This window comes from Apiospora kogelbergensis, assembly GCF_038363985.1.
Source record: "Apiospora kogelbergensis strain CBS 113332 chromosome Unknown utg000003l_segment0_segment0, whole genome shotgun sequence".
NCBI classification, from domain to species: domain Eukaryota; kingdom Fungi; phylum Ascomycota; class Sordariomycetes; order Amphisphaeriales; family Apiosporaceae; genus Apiospora; species Apiospora kogelbergensis.
This window is the reverse complement of record NW_027117420.1, coordinates 3,346,224-3,364,094: the sequence shown is the minus strand read 5'-3', so window position 1 is coordinate 3,364,094 and position 17,871 is coordinate 3,346,224. Positions and strand designations below refer to the sequence as shown.

Here is a 17,871-nt window from a genome sequence, read left to right as displayed (position 1 = left end):
CGATCACTTCGAAAGTACCCCGTATGGAATTCTAGTCATCAACCATCTACCGCCTCACTAGGTCAAACATCTTTTCCAAATCAAGATCGGCACATAATCTCAAAAAGGGAAAGGTGGCAGACAAAGTCTTAACTAAGTGCGCTCGTTCCCCATATATATCTGCGAGCCATGGCGCAGTCCAGTCTTGACGCTGTCGTCATCATCATGCTCGTCGTCATCATCGGCATCTTCCTCATGATCCTCATGTTCTGCTGCTCCTTCATGACCTGGGATGGGGACACCGAGGGCTGCGGCTGCTGCAGCGTGCGTCGGGAAGACAACAGGTCCGATTCGGAGGTAGAGGTGGCTATGAGCGTCTGAAGAGATAAGGATTCGTGGTTATGGCTGCGGTGTGGATGGCATAGTGGCCGTGGGTGCTGTTGGGGGGATACTGGCGCCGCGACGGAAAGGGGGCACGGTCGGAACGGAGTTGGATGCTTTGTAGGCGCAAAAGGTTACCACGATTTGCAAGCCGTGGTCTGAGACATAGATAGCCTTAACCGTGCAGATGGCTATATTATCCCTCATTGAATAGATGATAGAGGTTAGTTAGAACAAGTTAAAATCCTACCAACTAGTTGCCCAGTCAGAATGACAAAAGACTTCCCCCACCGCAAACCACGAACTTGACATCTAGTCGTATATCTCCAGATGAAGGTAAGGTAAAATCCCTGCAGAAACACTCATACAAACCTAGGACGGTTTCCAGCTCCTCTGTCGGGTTTGACTCTAGGGTGAGTCCTCGTCCTACCCCGGTTTCAAGTGACCGACTAGCAACCCGGTTGTATGGCGTTTTTCTCGGGGGCCGTCTCCCTTGTCGCAAGATAGATGACTGACTGGCATGATAGGGTACTCAACCATTCAGCAATTTCAACGGGCCATAAGAAGACGCGTAGCAACGGCAGCCTATACCATCGCATTGCCATAACTTCCAGGCGTCTAACCTACATCATTTAGGTACCAAACACCAAGATACCCGGGCGAGCCTTGATGACAGCTCTCACTCCTGTCAATAGTGGCGCCTTCCACGTCACTTCATACTCGAGTTCTCTTCAGCTCTCCGGTATCGAGATGGACTACCTGAGTGCCCAGGATGGAGTCCCATCTGGTTTCGTTACCTCGGTCGGATCGAGTCTGAGCCTGAGCCCAAGCCCCAGCACATCGTCATCGGCACAGGTCACATGTGCTTCCCGTACCATGAGCACTAGTAGAGCTACATTTGAAGTTGAGAACCAAGCAGCAGTATTCCCGACCGCCGCGGTCCCTAGCACCCAGCCGCCACAGGCTGGAAACATCGTGCCTTTACCCCAGCAACAGCAACAACAAGAGGGGTCGGTTTCTGAGAGCATCGTTATTGGCGTCATCTTCGCCATCCTAGCCGTCTGCCTCATTGTGGCGAGCTGCTGTTGGGTCGCCTGTCTAAAAGGCTTCATACCCTTCCAGCTGCAGTCGAGGTGAGTCGAACGGAAAAACACCAGTCCTCATCTTACCCCGGTTTACAACGTGGAAAATGCAGAAGAAGCTAGAGCTCGCGACAGCAACTAAAACACGCTATCTGAGAGGGGGTACGCTGATGAAGATGCAGCTTGGTTGACAAGATTGCTTGCACCAAAGCCCCTTGTGACAACGAAACCATCTTACGTAGCTTCAACATTCGGAGCGACTTGGTCCCACGTTGTTCATGTCTAACTTACAGTACAAATCGCCCCGTTCGTCATGGGGAGTAAGCGTATTGTATGTTTTTGCTGTTTAGCGTCACCCAGCGCAGCCCGCGATGGAATATCGGGGGCCACCAACGCGGCAATATTTGCGTTTGCATTCGCGTGCTACATAGCGGCGCGGCACCTGGACCACGTTTTACCGCTCCTTGTTTTAGAAACCCAGACTGAAGGCGTGTGATGGAAGACAATATCACGAACCAAGGTTGAACGGTCTCCGGAAAACAATAGGTACGGGAGAGCTTACGTTCAAATTGCAGATGGGTTAGCAACCCCTATCCGTAACCAAATAGGGGCAGGTCGTGTATTTTGTCCCCTGCATCGAAAGTTTGTTATTAGGATGATAGAACATACACATTAAGTAATTACTTGTCTATCTATTTGTAACTCTATTGGCAGAGCAGCAAGCACCTAAGCGATGAAGGGCACCTCTCGCTTACTCTTCTGCTTGTAGAACTCGTCAACCCAGCAAGACATCTGGTACACCTCGGCCTCGGCGATGGCCTTGACCTCAGCATTGGCATCCCAGTTCTGGCCGTACAAGTCACTGCAGTGGACGCCGCCGGGAATCACTCGGACGGGGAGCTCCTTCGTGCTCTCCACGGGACCGCCTGGCCGACTGATGTTGGAGCTGACGGTGACATCAATCCACGGGTCGTACTGGCCATTGGCGTACATGAGGCGCTTGGTATCGGTGTGGAACCATCCGTCGGTTCTGTTGTTCAGCATCTCAACTGTCTTGCCCTTCTGGATGCCGTATCCGCCCTCAGAGGCGGGGAACATGTAGGAGCACTGTTGGCGGAAGTAGTCGACGTCGACCTTGCGCGAGACGAAGGAAGGCGTGCCGAAGGGGGCGCCTGTCTGCCACCACTCAAAAGGCTCGTTGCAGAGCATCCACATCCACGTACGACCCGACACACTGTCGACTCGGGTGTCCTTGTACAGCGGGTTATCCTCTTTTTCGTACTTGAAGCATTCGGTGTTGTAGGTGCCGTTGAATCCAAGCCCATAGCTTTCGCATGCTGTGCATATTTTGTTAGCTCACGTCGACCTCTTGAAAGGGATTCGGGGATAGCTTACTGTCAGGGAAATACACTTCGAGCCACCACTTGACATATCCATCCAACGCCTTCTCTATGCCAACGCCGTTTTCATTGGAAATAGTCGTCGCATTCGGCCAGGCGTTCTCGATGTAGTCGCAAAACTCGAAGAATGGAACCTTACCAGCCTGCGCCAACGTGTAGAACTGGGTGCCTTGCCACGTTGCAGGCCCGTTCAGCAAAGCACCACCGAAGTCTTTGTCGCCGAGGTCGCCAAGCTTGAATCTGTCCTTGAGCGCCTGCTTCTCTTCAGCGCTGCCATGGAACAGAATCTCGTCCACGTGGTCGATCAAGGCGGTCAAGTCCTTGGTGCAGTTCTTGGGCGCGGCTTCCATGGCTGGCGAATAGTATGTATAGAAGTCGCTCATCGCCTCGACGACCCCGCTGGTGCCGTAGTAGGCCCAGTATGTACCGGGCTCGAGTCTTTCGAGCCAGCCGGCCAGCGCACCCGAGTACGAACCTCCGGTGAAGACCCAGGGTGCCTTGGCCGGGTGGCTCTTACCGCTCTTGTCGAAGGGCAGCTTGAAGTTCTTGGCAAAGTATGTGAAATCCTTGAGGGAGTTGTCCAGGGTGAGATACTGCAGATTCTCGACAGTGAGCGCCTTGAAGGGGCTGCTTCCACCCCAGTACCGGTGCTCCAGAACAATGACAGCGGCACCCATTTTCTTGGCCATGAGACCAGTGAGACGCTTTTCGGTCAAGTACGTGATGTTGAACCCCTAGTTATCATCAGCACGGTGGAATACCGGGGATTTGTAACCCGAAGGAGTCGCTGTCAAAGGCCAAAGATTGGGTTGCACTTACTGTGCCTGACTGTTCACCGGGGGTAGTAAGAATGATGGGCGAGCCCGGGCCCTTCCAGAATTGAGTTCCATACCAGAATCTTCAACGGGTATTGTCAGTTTCAGAGCTACCGTAGGAAGAGGTGTACACAATACGAACCTTTGCTCAAAGGTGCCCTTGCCGGGGTCCGAGTGGTCCAGCTGCTGATCGAAAGTTCCCCAGCCGTTGCTTCCGTTCTTGCCTAGCAGGTCGGTATTCAACCGAAGGCTGGTCTCGATAGGCCCAACTTGCATGCCACTGGTGTGGCGGAGGGCAAGCACAGGCGCCAAAGGGGCAAGCAGCAGCGCTGCCGAGACCGAGAAGGGGAGTCTCATGGTGCCTGGGGTTGGAGAGCAGGGCTGATGAGCAGAGCGGTATGCAATGGAGGCCTGGAAGAGAGAGAGGGAGAGGGAGGAAAAAGAAGGGGGAACACACGAGAGCAGATATTTAACAATGCATACTGCAGACCGAGGAGCTCGCAGACGGAGTCGACAACAACAACACTACCACATGCATATCCCTTACCAGCTGTACCTTCCCCGCCCATCAGGCCTTGGCCGAGTGAGGCAACTCGTAGAAATGAACCGAGATGAAGAAGACCCGCCTAGAGCGATCGTCGCCAATCGGGTCATCGCTTGCGACGGCTTGTTAGAACACACCTTCCTTTTCGGGAAGGAACATACTATTTACTGCGTATCACTCGATGAAATCTGCACTGCGCGAGTGATTCCCTCCCGCTGCTGTGGCACGCCACACACCAGCCTGCGATGCATGGCGATATACCTGTCAGCCAGAATATGTAAACCGGCTTACGACGGCAAGTTACCCATCGCAACTCCAGGGCTGAAGAGGAGACGACAGACGGCTTGCTCTCTTGGTGCCTGGACTGCCATGTCGCATTGGGGATGGAGTCGCCGCCGTATCGCACTGTCGCGATAAGGGTAACCCCTGCACATCCTGTTGCTCCATCGTTGCTTTCCTAGTCATGTCCCAGCATATCTGTATATTGCACATGATGCATTCGACTTGCGACATGGTAGGTCATATCTAGGGCGTTTCCGGGGGTCGAAGTCGTGCTGAGGAGGTTACCAAGTCGACTACGATTGGACGTGCGTTTAGGTTACGCGCCTATTTAGTGTGTCCCGGCGACGCCAATGTCACCAAAAGCTTTGAGGCTCTGCGCTGGGGAAGAAGCACTTAAGATGGTGATGTTTTCATGGCCAAAGAGAGAACCGAGTCGAGAACATGGCGCACTGCCATCTCGTGGGCGCAATCCATGATGATTGACTGTCCCTTCAACTCTCTCAGACGCAGAGATGCATGCAGGCAGATCCGGCACCAGCCGTGTGCATGTGTAATTTGGGAAGCTCAAATTGCGACGACGAGAGTTTACGCTGCTGTTGGTATCGCGGAAGATTTATTTCGCACGACCATGCGTAAGCATTGTCTGGGGAAATGGCCGAGATTAGGGCTTAAAGGCTATTACTATTAGGCAGGGGCTTCCCTGGATGGATGCGGAAACGCGGCGGTGCGTGGTGCCGGGAGTACTGCCTGGAGTATCATTATCATCATGAACAACTATGAATATGTCAGCGATGAGTCGAACATCCATCCATGACTCCTCTCCCGCCACCCGCCAGTCTCTACGAATATCACCGTAATAAGATTCCACTATGTTGGGGCTGCGCAGTGTTAGCTGCCTCGAGAGGCGCTGTTGAAGCACCAGGCCTCGGCCAGGTGAGTCATTTGCCTGGGCAGTTGGCCGGAGTTCGACCAATGATAGCCATCGGCTCCTGCTCTTACACCAACCCCGAATGCCATCATCACGCGGGTGACTCCTCATGCCTACGAAACAAGGGTCCAGCCCGACTTTCAGCTGGGGTGCCAAAAGGATCTGTAGATATAAGAGCCATCTTCTCATCTAATACCCCGACAGAAGCTTCGTCCCACCACAAAGCACAGGAATGAATGACCATAGGTGTATCTCATCAAACACCAACCTACTATCGTTACTTGTCCCGCCAAGTCCGCACACGGTGTTCTGCCCATCATGCCTGGAAATACCAAGCCTCTAACAATTACAAGACCACAGGCCAAACGACTGGCCCAGACCCTCCGTCCCGCCGCCGTGAAGAACATGAAGATAGACCTGAGCCTTTTCGGCGCAGAGAACGAGGAGTGCTGCATCTATCCCAAACGCACACTTTCCCGGCTTAGCAACCAGACGAACTGGACAACCCGGCAACGGAAAGCTGCCACAAACCGCGGCACCCAGCGACCGTACGAGCAGCATTACTGCATCGATGGCGGTGACGATGACGGTATCGCGCTCGCGCGCAGCGACGTCCCGCTGCCAGGGGACGGCTATGGCAACAAGTCGACTCCCCGCTTGCAGCGTCAAGAGGCCTTTCGTGGCCCTTCTGTAAGACGACAAGGAGCATTCGTGTCGTCGGATGACGTGGTGGAGAACGATGCTGACCTGTATCGCCTTGGCCTGCTGTACGATGGCGAGACAAACCGAGGTCCTGTTCTCAGCCTCGACGCCATAGTCCATACAGAGCCCTTATATACTGTCCGCCTGTCTCGGCGGAAGCAGAAACGGGGCAAACACGGCCACAACAACATGTACAGCCCCGGGACCCCGCTGCCCGCCATCTATGAATCGCTGGAAGACTCGCTCTACTCGCTCTGTCCGCTTTCACCTACTGGGTATTTTTCTGGCGACGACGACGGAGAGGACTGGTCGTTTATCCCACTTCTAGTACCCAATGGCGGCTCGGCCAACGCTGGAGATACAGTGTCCGTTGGCAACGTAACCACTCTATCTACGGAGCCCTGGGTAGTTTTGGATGGGGCGTGAAGCGGGAGGTTTCTGTGTAAGATTACGTGCTCGAAGCTATGGCAACCATGTATCAACTCTGTTCCTTAGAGTAGCAGTTGGGCATTGCGCTGCTTAACCGGCTTGACAATCGGAATTCTGCTAAGAGCTGCCGTCCCAGGGTGGACTATCCAATCCAATCTGATGGGAATGCAGCCATTTGTTCGATTGGATATATTGATGAGATGAATACAACTGAAGCCAGCCAATCTTCTCCCCCTTTGTTGTTTATATGTTTACCTTGAGCATGTTGTACGGCAATTGTTCATACCGTGGGCTCAATATGTCGCGCAAGAGCATTATAGACGAAATGACGAAGGGCATCGGCGACTGTTTTATGAAGTTGGTGCGCCGGGGCCAATGTCTAGCAGCACAAGTGTCGAGGTTGATCGCCTTGCTACTACCCCTTAGGTACAATTAGGAGGCCATTCCGATCATCTCCCGCCACTCGTCTACATCATGACCCTCGGCTGCCGTCTTTGCTGCCGCATCGGCGACGCCGTTCCACTCTCTGGGTATTTTCCAGAACTGAATTTCCATGCCCGCGTCTTTCCATCTCTCTACCTCACCGAGGAGCATCTCCCACAGGTCCGTGTTCTTCACGGGCGCGCGGCCACTGGTCATCCATCCATTCTGGACCCAGTTCTTTACCCAGGCAGTAGAGCCCTTGACCACGTATTCGGAGTCGGTGGCAATGACCACTGTGTGGAAGTTCTCGCCTTCCCAGTTCCGGAAACGTAGAGCAGCGATTACGGCTCGAAGCTCGGCGCGGTTGCTGCTCTGAATAGCAGGGTCGCCGTATGGACCCTTGGATTCCAAACGGCCTTGTGCAACGCCATCTGGCTCGTGAGTGCCAGTTCCTGCGTGGTGCACAAATGCCCAGCCGGCTTTGGGGTTGGCCTGGCCATTGTTGAGACATGCGCCATCGGTGCGGAGCAGGAGCATGCCCGGGTCGTTGCGATGAGTGAATCTAATTTATCGTGTCAGTGTATCTAACACATGATTGGTCGATGAATCATCCTAAGCTGGGGGATAGCTCACCGGACGGCTTTAATCCAAACACGCCTACCAGAGAATAGCTCCGTTGGGGAGATTGTCCGAGACGGAGGAGAGAACTCGGTCGGGAATACGCGGCCGGTGCCTCTTCTCTTCTCCATGCCACCGAAGCGCGCGCGCATACTCTCAAGAATGTGTTCATCCATAGCTCCATTCATGTCTTCATCCTCATCTTCATCCTCGTCTTCATCCTCGTCTTCGTCCTCGTCTTCGTCCTCGTCTTCGTCCTCGTCTTCGTCCTCGTCTTCGTCCTCGTCTTCGTCCATGAAGCTGTAGTCACTGCAACGTTTCCCACAAACAACCAAGCCGTGCGGACCACAGACGATTCGGCCATCGGGAAGCTCACATGGACCCTCGTCATCATCGCTGCTATCCGGGCCCAGAAGGGTACATACCCTGGGCCAGGTACCATCCAAGAGGCATAGTGGGTGTGTGTGTGTGTGGAGCTGTAGTCTGCTAGTCTGTTGGTGAGAAAGTAAAGGGTTGTTGTTGAAGACAAACGGATACAATCCCATGGACCCCGCAATCCCCACAACCCCCGCATTGCCCTACCACTAGGCTGAATGTTGGTGGGGTCGCGGAAAGATCGGGGAAGATGGTCACAACAATGATCAGAGCACTAGGTCGCGTGATCCATGATACGTTCCCTGGGCTCTTGTGCCTCTGGAGAGGCATCGTGTGCGATGACGGAGGTGGGAAGACCGGTCGTACTCTCTGAGTGCTTCAACGTCGGCAGCGGGCTTTCTCGTCAGACCCTCCGCCGAAGACGGCTCTATCACAGCGTGGGGAGTAGGCTCGAGGCACTCAGGCGCCGGTATATATCACTCCTCTCCTTGGTCCAGAATCGTATCTGAAGTTCCGGCCTTATCAGACTACTGCAGAATATAAGATGGCAGGATGGTTGATTTGTACTTTGTCCGGGCTGGCATAGCCTGTTTTCCTAATCTGAACTCTGCTTGAGCATCCAACTGGGAAACAAATTATGAAACGTACTGAAAGATTGTGACACAACGTGCCATGGCAGTTACATAGGCCACTCTATGGATGAAATCCATATGATTTCGGATTATGAAACGAGTCGAGTCCAATCCCCTGGCGGAGCTTTGGGGAACTGCGGTTCGGACTCGAACTCGGATGGCACCCAGAACGTGCGATGCTACTGACCCATTGACCATTACAGTGCCTACTGAAAGACCGTTGCGCCACCTGACCTACGCCGTGGCCGTCGGCCTGTCTCGTAATGGAACCGCAGCAGTTGGCAACGAAAGCGTGGGCAAGGACGATTATCGTAAAGAGGTAGCCATGGGGAAGGACCACCTAGCTCTACTGAGAAGTGTGTCGTAGTTGACGCTGATATCATCAAGTACTGGCAAATCATGTCGTCAATTCAAAGAAGGTATGAAAGGGGGGTATCATGATATAGCATTAGGCATGCTGGATGGCGAGTGAAACCTCTGAGAAAATCAGTGCTATCGTACCACCCTGAGCCCTAGTTTAAGAGGTCCCAGCTTGCCTCAGGCTCAGCCAATGCGCCCTCCTGTGCTGCCTGTGCTAGCCGGTCTCGGCGGCGGCGTAGGCATCGTAATGCCGCCGCTCAGCTCGCGCTCCATCGCCACGCCTCCAAGGCCACCCATGCCACCCGGGTGATGGCCCGGGATGCCGCCATCCTCGCCCTCGCTGTCTTCGCCCTGCTGGCTGCTCGAACTACCAAGCCCCGCCGCGGCCTGCTCGGCCTGCTTGCGCTCGACCTCGCGCAGGCGCTCCTTCTCGACGGGATCGACGAGGTCGTCATCGTCGCTCCAGGCGTCGAGGTCGTCGTCCGCGACGTCGGGCATGGCGAGCCGCTTCCAGAACCGGACCTCCTGCCGCCGGGCGTGCGCCTCGACGCGGCGCTCCGCCCGGGCCTCGGACTCGTCGTACTGTTTGCGGAACGCCCGCAGCATGGCGTTGGCCCGCCCCGCATGCTCCTGCATCTCCCAGATCTGTTCGCGCAACCTCGAGTTCTCGGCCCGGGCCTCAGCCAGCTGCGCTCGGTACGAGTGGTGCCACGCCGATACGTCGGCCACGTGCTTTTGTTTATAGGCGTGGAAGTGTTGCAGCAGCGTCGAGAGCACACGGGCGTACGCGGTGAGGAGCTGGTAGTTTTGGTCGCGGCTCGTCTTGGCACGGTCGAGGGCCTCGGTCAGAACGGAAATGATGGTGTCGAGGTTAGACTCTTGCGCTGTTTGATTACAATTTCCCCATGTTAGAAATTCGCTTATAGAAGAGAACCGCACAACAGACTGTTCTTCACACAAAACGGTGGACTACTAACATAGTATCTCTTCTGCTGCCTCTTGGAGCACTTCGTCGTTGGTGAATTGACGCTCTCGAGCCCGGTTCCGCACCCTACCCAGCCCAGACACGATATCCTCTGTGACACGTCGGTTCTCGGTGAGTTGTTTCGACAGGTCCTCGACCATGGCATAGATGATATTCAGCTCGGCCTGGTGGCCGGCGGGCGTAGGTCCGACTGCCATGGCGGCAGCGCCCGCAGCCCCTCCTGGTCCTCCCTGCATACCTGTGTTGGAGCCGTTTACACCATTCATACCGCCACACGAAGCTTGTGTGGTGGTACTGTTCAGCCAAGGACAGTGTTGGATTGCAGTTCTGCGCTCGTATGTGGGTGGGGTGGAAGTCCAACAGGACAGTCGGTGCTGACGATTGTCGCAGGCGGGTAAGCAGTTGTGGACGGAAGTGGCGATCGATTCGCGACTGGCATTCACGGCGATGCTTTCGTTCTACAGTATTCCGTTCACCGACTGAGGGTTGCTGGTTGCTGGCGGAGGTGGCGATATCGAATTGTTGATGTTGACAATGGTTTGTCTCAATTGAGGTTCCCACCTTGGCCGGGGGGTGGTTTACGGGTTTACCGCCAAGTGGAACCACGCCAACCCAACCAGAACCCGTCTTGCACTGAGAACAAGACGCTGAAGCAAGCATCCTCAAAGACACAACGAGGGTATGCAGTTCGCAATGCTGAAATCTCATAGATATTCAACTCTATAATAAATAGCGGGCGAATGTCTCGCAGATGGGTACAGACCGGGGGCCAAGTGTTGGTATGAATCGGGTACGATACTACCCCTGGGCATTGAACCCTTTCATAGGCCTACTTAACCTGCCAGGAGACTTCTCTCCAATATGTCACTCTACTTAAAGTACACCAAGCGTCTATTTGACTTTACATCTCGTTTACTTCTTATTCTTCAGGAACCCTTTGCTCTTCCCTGTAGGCCCGGCTGCACGACCTCGGCGCAGAAGCTGCTCCTTCATCCTCCTGGCGTTGTGGTTCATGCGTGGCGCCTGGCTCTTATCGCCCTGATCCGCCAGCACTCTGTAAACTGTAGATCCCATGACCTCATCTTGGGGGCGGCGACCCTCTAGGCTCAGCGATTGCACGGCGTCCTCAAACTTGATCTTCTTGGGTTTCCGCTTCCCATCATCCTCACTGTCCGAATCCGTCAGGAACTCCGCCGGCAGCTCATCTGGGAGGTTGTGCCGATCCAGTTTCTGCTGGGCAGTCAAAGGACGGCGCGCGGCCTTCTCAGCCTCGAAATCCTCCTCGTCACTGTCCGCTGCACCTCTCTTTTCCCTCCTGGCTAATTGCGTGCGCCGTCTCTTTTCGGCTTGCTGTTTCATCATTTTGTCCCTGTCCTGGCGTTTGCGCTTCAAATCTGCGGCTTGCCTGTAGTTTTATTAGAATTCGTAGGCCATTGGTAGCTTGTAAGGAAGAATACATACTTCTCCGCGGCATCGGCAGCCTCGCGTTCCGTCTTCTTCGCTGCCTTGGTCGCAGCTGACGTGGAAACAGCCTCGGGAGCTTCGTCATCGTCGCTCTCTTCCTCGTCTTCACCACCCTCCTTCGCATTGGCGGCCTCCTTCTCGGCTGCCGCAGCAACATAGGTATCCACATCATCATCGTCGCCGAACACGACGTGAGATCCCTTGGCCTTGGGCGCAGGGGAGGCCGCCTCCTTTGCCGACTTGAGGTCTTTGCGGTCGCGCTTCAGCTTCTGGCTCGCTTCCTCTTCCAATTGCTTCGAAAGCATGGCGGACGGCGTGATGGGTGCCGATGATCCGTGCTCCTCCACTGCGTCGTCGGAATCCTGCTCGTGGTCTTGCGAGTCGGCAAGTGAGTGTTCTGCGTCTAACGTGTGTGCTTCCACACTGACGTGGTGGGAGCCGTCCTCGTGCTCCTCATCGCGAACGCGCACAGCCAGCTTCTCGCCTTTTGGGGCAGTCTTCTTTTTGTTACCCTTGGAGGTAGCTTTCGTAGGGGTCTCTGCTGGAGATTCGCCGTCTTTCCTCCTCAGGCTGCCGGCAGCAGCAGGCATGTCGATAGTAGTGTTGGTCTCGGTCACGGGCGATAATATGCTCGGTTCGGGAGACGTCTGGGTTGAGTCGGCAACTCCTTGTGCGACTTTTGCGCGCCTTCGTGTGACGGGGGCCATACTTGCAGATCCGAGTCGCAATGGAATCGCAATCGCAATGATCTATAACTTCGAATGTAGTTGGTTGAGCAACTCAATCATCTTCCGAAAGTCGACGGATTGATTCCCACTCTACTTTTTCAAAAGTTTTAGTGGGTCCGCACAGGATAAGATAGCGCGCATTGAACGGTGGCAGGTGGGGAGCCAATCGCTTAATCGCATACATGGATGCTAACGCTTTACTCAACAATGCGACAGTGATATGAGGAAGAAGATTGACGGCTTTGGATGAGGGTCTCTTGTAAGTGGAAGTGCATGATTGTATCAAGGCTTTGATAGCTGACTCACTACAGGAGCGTTGCAACTATTGTGTAATCGGAAAGAGTGGCGGGGTTGAGTTTTATTACCAACATCATGAAGGTGCCATCATTCAGGAGGCCGTACGCCTTGAGGCCAGCTGGGCTCACAAGATGTCTACAACAATTAAGATCTCCTGAGACAAGTATACCCTCCATACAACGCCATGTCATATCATCATCGGAATCTATCCGTTCCCTCTCCTCTACAGCAGCGCCCAGGCAGGACAAGAGTAGGCGCATCGCCATCCCACGCCGCAGGACCGCCGCCTCCCTCGACATCCCACACTTCACCGAGGAAGACATACCGTCCGAGAAGATGCTGAAAGACATGCTCGCGCACCCGGCAACGCCAGCATATCTATCCGGGATGACGGCGAGGCAGTGCCATGCCCAGCTGCACGCGTACGTGGTGCTCACCTTGATGAGCCAGAACCCGGCCCAGGATAGCAATGCGCCTGCTCTTGCCCTGCCTGGGGGTGGCCCCGCGGAGTGTTTTGGTCGCTCGTCCAGCGCGGCGAAAAGTATGACAAAGTCCCAACGTCGGACATGTCCTGGCGCGACGACGACTTTGCGGATAAGATGCCCGCTCTGTACGCCACCCTGCACAGCATCGCGGGGATGCTGGTCCAGGGCCCGCCGGGCCCCGTCTACAACCTGGCGCTGCATATATTGCACGCGCTGTGTAAGGTTGATTACGCCCTTAGCGTGGTGACGGTCGCGCGCTTAGCGCTTATGAGCCGGAAGATGAACGAGCCACATTGGGCGCCCAGCGTCGAACGGTTCGAGAGGCTCGTCAAGTCTCTGACGGGATATCGTACTTCCTCAAAAGCGAAGACCGGGGTTGAAGCGGAGGAAGAAGCCTTACTTCGAGCTAATGCCTTCACCCTCAAGGGCCTGATAATCGCCGCGTCCAACAAAGAGAGACCCAAGCCGTCGCCCGAAAACTACCGTGAAGCCCTCAAGTACTTTGAGGCGGCATTGGGCGGTAGCGGTCCGGCGGCAAAGTCCCGAAACAGCTCCGGCTCCGCCCCGGCGCTATCCTTCGACTGGGAAACACCGTGCATAGTGGAGATGGGCCACTGCTACGCGGCAATAGGTAACGAAAAAAAGGCCCACGCGGCCTGGAAATTCGCGGCCGAGGAGCTCGACGACAAGGACGCCACGGCGCTGTACGCGGTCCACGCACTTCGACGCGACGACCCGGCGCGCGAGGCGTTACTGCTCAAGGCTGCCGCTAGCCACAGCAAACTTGCCGTGGACGGGTTGAATCGAATGTATAGCGAGAGGCAGCAGGAGAAAGGTGACCAAGAAGTTGGAAGACAGGGAGAGGGGGATGGGATATTTTGTTCAAGAAGGTGATCCGAGATGAGTGGGACAAGCTGGCCTCCCCTCCTTCTACTACTGCCGACCATAGATAACAGACGATCAAGCCGAGCTCGACTGAAGAGGAGAGCCCCGTTTGTTACATGACTATGTTAAAAGGGGAAATCAGTGGACGGTGTTGGGTGTGTAATCTGCTCGTCCAAAAACTCACTTCACGGCTTCTGTTTGCACTCCATGCACAATAAATAGCATTGCCAGGCTCTCTGGTGACCATACTTACCCATCAAAGGAACTGCGTCGAGCGTATTCTATTCACATTTCCGTCGACACGTGACAGGCTCGCTTACCGTCAAGGCGTTGTACTTGTCCCATCTTTAAATGCGTATTATGTTCATGCTAGATCGCAATTGAAGTTTGTTTCTAAGGCCGATATGAAGAACTAGACAAGCAACCGTCAAGCGTGTACAAAAAAAGGGGTTCATCAAGGGATCGGGGGGCTTCGTTTGGTACGGTTACGCTTGGTGGTTGATTGATACTCGGCATCTCTTTGCTTTAGACGCATGATATATGTCCTCCCCCATTATAGATTTGCGAATATTCCATCGCAAGCCCGTTCTAAACGTATGCACATGAACCTCTCTTCTCCCAGCCCAAATATGGTTGTTGAAAGGCACCTAATGTAAAAAAACCCCATGAAATCCCTCCTAGAGAATGCCCATCAAAATTTCCCTGTCCAGGCCGAATTCTAATTTCCCTATACGCTCAAATAGCAATGGTGCCTGCCCTCATCCCGCAACACGGGAAATGATGATGCTAAGTGTGTGGGGTACCAACAAATGCCAATTTACATTCCCAACGCCTATCCATGCAAAACCTACCGACACCGTGAGATTGATGATCCAGAACACAAATGTGCCGGGTCATTCTCTTCCCGGACAGCTGGCCAATATACCGAGACAAACGGTCTAATCATCGTGGAAGAACGTCGTGTTGTGGGATGGGGCGGTAGAAGGTCCCGCATCCCGCATGTCAACGTCCTCGCTGCCCAAGTCTTCCACCGGCTCCGACGTAGGCAGACCTAAAGTCGACTTCCTGTAGTCGACGCCAAGCGGGCGAGCTGTTTGCTCGTCGAGCCTTTGCGGTAGCGAGAGTGGCCTCTCGGCAAAGGCGTCTTCGGGTGGAGAAAATGACCATACCTGTGACATATTAGAATGGGGCGAGGCTAGGGAAAACGAAATCGTCCGTCATGAAGGCGGCAATAATAACAATAGCAAAGATGCATACCTCCATCATCACTCGGCTGCCTCGATTGGCAACCGCCACGCATTTCTCGTCCTCGAAGACCACGCGCCACACGGATTCAGCTGAAGAGAAGTCAGTGTGAGCCGGGACCGAGCTACCGCACATATTAATAGACATACCAGTGATAAGCTCACGCACGAGATGGCCCGTCTTGACATCCCAGACCTTGACCCGGCCGTCGCTTCCACCGCTCACAACGCGAGTATCATCAAACTGAAGACTTGTGACACTATTATCATGCGCTGCAAGCCGATGTATCGGGCACATCTTCTCCAGAGACCAGACCCTCACGGATCCATCTGAACCTCCCGTCACCAGCGTGTTGCCCCTTAGCTGCAGTTGGCCGACAAGACTAGTATGGCCCTGTAGAACAGCAATTGCATCACCTGTGTGAGCATCCCAAACCCGCACGCTGGTGTCCAGACTGCCCGTGACGACACGCTGGCCATCAAATGCGATGGCGTAGATCTGGCTGAAGTGCCCGCTCAGGGTATGCAAACACCTGCCTTCCGAAATACTCCAGATCTTGGCGGTAGCATCGTAGCTGCCAGATACAACGATATCGCCTTTGATCTCAAGACATCGCACACTTGCTTGATGGCCAACGAGTACATTGCGACACACACCCTGCCGGATATCCCAGACTCGAAGGGTAGTATCCCTCGACCCTGATATAGCGGTATTGGCGTCGGACATTTTGAGGCAGCGCACAGTAGACGTGTGGCCACGGAGCGTGTGTAAGCAAGAACCAGTGGCCATATCCCACACGCGCACGTCCCGGTCGCATCCACCACTGACAAGAATATCCTCCCAGGGCACCATTGCCCAAACGCCCATTACGTGGCCTTGAAGTGTCCGTAGCGCGTTCCCCTCGCGGTCAAAGATGTGTATCCGGGCATTATCCAGAGCCACCACGATGTACTTGGGGGTCAAGTGAAGACTGGTCACGACGCGGCCATCTTGGGTGATGGTCCGCGTCGTGTTCCGACCTCCCGTTCGCCATGCGGATTCAACGAGATAACGCTGTTTGAAATGCGATTTGTAGGATCTTAGTTTAGGTCGCATCCTGGATATTGACTCGGGTGCTTCGGATCCGTCGAAGCTACGCGACGTTATCTGGGAGGGTGCTGATGTAGGAAGGGCTCCAGGGAAACTGTGGTTGGAGTGTTCGGGGTCTGTCAAAGGGACGGCGCTCGGTCGACTCGCTGCGTAAGATGGAACGCCGTAGTAAACTTCGGACAACCTGCGCCCATAATCGTGTTTGACGCAGAGATTTCTCCAAGTCACATCATCGCTGAGGAGATCCCGCCACCTCCTGGAGACTTGCGAAGCGCGTGCCAACACTTGGGGGTCATCAATAAAGGAGAGAATCCTTAAACAGAGCTCATCCGGCAAACTCGTGAAAGGGTCCTTCTTCAGAAGAGGGCTCACAAACTGATGCGCAAAGCTCAACTGTTGTGTTGTGCACATATTCAAAAGGTCGGCAAGCAGCCTGTTTCTTTGGGGGCCAGAGCAGTTTTGAAAGTGCTTGCGCACATGAGCAAGGAAGTAATCCTCGTCTTCGGCAGCATCGCTCCAGTCGGGCTGGGCGTGGGTTGGTCCAGGAGAAGCGGCCGGAGTTGGCGGGGGCGGAGGAGAACCCGTTAACTGCTGATCGAAATCCGGGGCGGGCGTACTCATACTGGGAGTCGGCGGTCCTCTGGGCCGGGGTTGTGCCATCTTATCCATTCTGTGGTTGACAATTGGACCTTGCGTCGTATTCAAAGACAAGTCTTCGTTCAGTATACTCCCTCGTCTCTCCGAAAAGCTTAGGGGCCTGCCGTAGCCTGCCATGCTCCCTCTCTGCGACCAAGGTCGGTAGGCAAAGTTGTCGTCGTCGGGCTTGTAAGCGACAGATGAAGGCCCATGAACTTCTCAATCGGACGAGGTAGCAGTCGTTTTACGTAGGCTTTTTTTTAAAGAAAAAAAAAGCTTTCGATAGCGATTAGATCAGGTCTGGGCAGATAAACATCAATAACGGTCAGGTAGAGTTCAGATGAAACTGCGTCTTGACTCTTGAGGCGCAAGTGGGTATTTCGAAGTATGGAAACTGCGCGTCTGCTATATTTTGACGAACAGTCAGGGGCTAGGGGTTGGAAAGGTTAACACACGAAGAATCAGCGTACCTAAAGAAGGGTCATACGCTCCAAGTGACCAAGATAGTATATAACAGACTCAAAGATGGAAACAAGCCAAATAGCCTCCCAGTAAAAGGAACCGCTGAGACAAGGCCGCTACTAGTCGGGAAAGAGGCGACAAGCAGATGTGAGGATAATGGGTAGTTTCAACTCCGGCCGATGGGTATGCGAAACTCCGTGATTTCGAGGACGGGGCGACGGGCGGGACAGGACATGTACAACTAATCAGTCCAAGTCAACAGATCGTCGGCAGTATTTGAAGTTAATCAAAGTTGGATTAATGTCCTAGAGTCGTATATGGACAGGCAACGGATGCGAATTTAGCATGCGAGCCGGACTGCGAGCCGTATCCGTATATTATCGCTGGCTGTGCGGCAACCTGATCGATAGAGAGAGAAGAGAAGAAGATTTGGGCTTGATGGCCTGAACAGTGAGGCGACACGGAGAAAGGGCAGCGGATTGGGTTGATGATGAGCCAGTGTCGCAGGTTGTCCAAGACTGACTGGTCGGTGGCAAGTCACTTGGTTCGGTCGGGGGTGGTGTTGAATAAGCACCGATTTGTCGGAATGGATGGAATGGATTTTTGGCTTTGGCGGGCAACTCTCACGGCGAACAGTTGGTTGGC

The 17,871-nt window shown here is 54.3% G+C and overlaps 8 protein-coding genes across 8 annotated transcripts; 3 read left to right on the top strand and 5 right to left on the bottom strand.

Moving 5' to 3' along the window:
* Window positions 1-168: 168 nt before the first annotated feature.
* Window positions 169-1,497, top strand: PG998_005846 (uncharacterized protein; the record flags this gene model as incomplete). The annotated part of the gene is made up of 2 exons (XM_066872664.1): window positions 169-354; window positions 997-1,497. 2 exons carry the CDS (start codon window positions 169-171, stop codon window positions 1,495-1,497), a joined length of 687 nt encoding a protein of 228 aa, XP_066732761.1.
* Window positions 1,498-2,168: 671 nt separating this feature from the next.
* On the bottom strand, window positions 2,169-4,014 carry PG998_005845 (uncharacterized protein; the record flags this gene model as incomplete). Its single annotated transcript, XM_066872663.1, has 4 exons — window positions 2,169-2,779; window positions 2,838-3,576; window positions 3,662-3,740; window positions 3,800-4,014. 4 exons carry the CDS (start codon window positions 4,012-4,014, stop codon window positions 2,169-2,171), a joined length of 1,644 nt encoding a protein of 547 aa, XP_066732760.1.
* A 1,715-nt stretch (window positions 4,015-5,729) lies between these two features.
* On the top strand, window positions 5,730-6,539 carry PG998_005844 (uncharacterized protein; the record flags this gene model as incomplete). The annotated part of the gene is made up of 1 exon (XM_066872662.1): window positions 5,730-6,539. One exon carries the CDS (start codon window positions 5,730-5,732, stop codon window positions 6,537-6,539), a length of 810 nt encoding a protein of 269 aa, XP_066732759.1.
* Window positions 6,540-6,974: 435 nt separating this feature from the next.
* PG998_005843 (Ribonuclease H) lies at window positions 6,975-7,879 on the bottom strand (the record flags this gene model as incomplete). Its single annotated transcript, XM_066872661.1, has 2 exons — window positions 6,975-7,527; window positions 7,662-7,879. 2 exons carry the CDS (start codon window positions 7,877-7,879, stop codon window positions 6,975-6,977), a joined length of 771 nt encoding a protein of 256 aa, XP_066732758.1.
* A 1,254-nt stretch (window positions 7,880-9,133) lies between these two features.
* Window positions 9,134-10,132, bottom strand: PG998_005842 (uncharacterized protein; the record flags this gene model as incomplete). Its single annotated transcript, XM_066872660.1, has 2 exons — window positions 9,134-9,834; window positions 9,928-10,132. 2 exons carry the CDS (start codon window positions 10,130-10,132, stop codon window positions 9,134-9,136), a joined length of 906 nt encoding a protein of 301 aa, XP_066732757.1.
* Window positions 10,133-10,847: 715 nt separating this feature from the next.
* On the bottom strand, window positions 10,848-12,106 carry PG998_005841 (uncharacterized protein; the record flags this gene model as incomplete). Its single annotated transcript, XM_066872659.1, has 2 exons — window positions 10,848-11,340; window positions 11,397-12,106. 2 exons carry the CDS (start codon window positions 12,104-12,106, stop codon window positions 10,848-10,850), a joined length of 1,203 nt encoding a protein of 400 aa, XP_066732756.1.
* A 393-nt stretch (window positions 12,107-12,499) lies between these two features.
* Window positions 12,500-13,862, top strand: PG998_005840 (uncharacterized protein; the record flags this gene model as incomplete). Its single annotated transcript, XM_066872658.1, is given in 3 exon segments — window positions 12,500-12,965; window positions 12,977-13,744; window positions 13,768-13,862. The coding sequence occupies 3 exon segments, from the start codon at window positions 12,500-12,502 to the stop codon at window positions 13,860-13,862; spliced, it is 1,329 nt and encodes a 442-aa protein (XP_066732755.1).
* An 870-nt stretch (window positions 13,863-14,732) lies between these two features.
* On the bottom strand, window positions 14,733-16,902 carry PG998_005839 (uncharacterized protein; the record flags this gene model as incomplete). Its single annotated transcript, XM_066872657.1, has 3 exons — window positions 14,733-14,963; window positions 15,052-15,131; window positions 15,189-16,902. 3 exons carry the CDS (start codon window positions 16,900-16,902, stop codon window positions 14,733-14,735), a joined length of 2,025 nt encoding a protein of 674 aa, XP_066732754.1.
* Window positions 16,903-17,871: the final 969 nt, after the last annotated feature.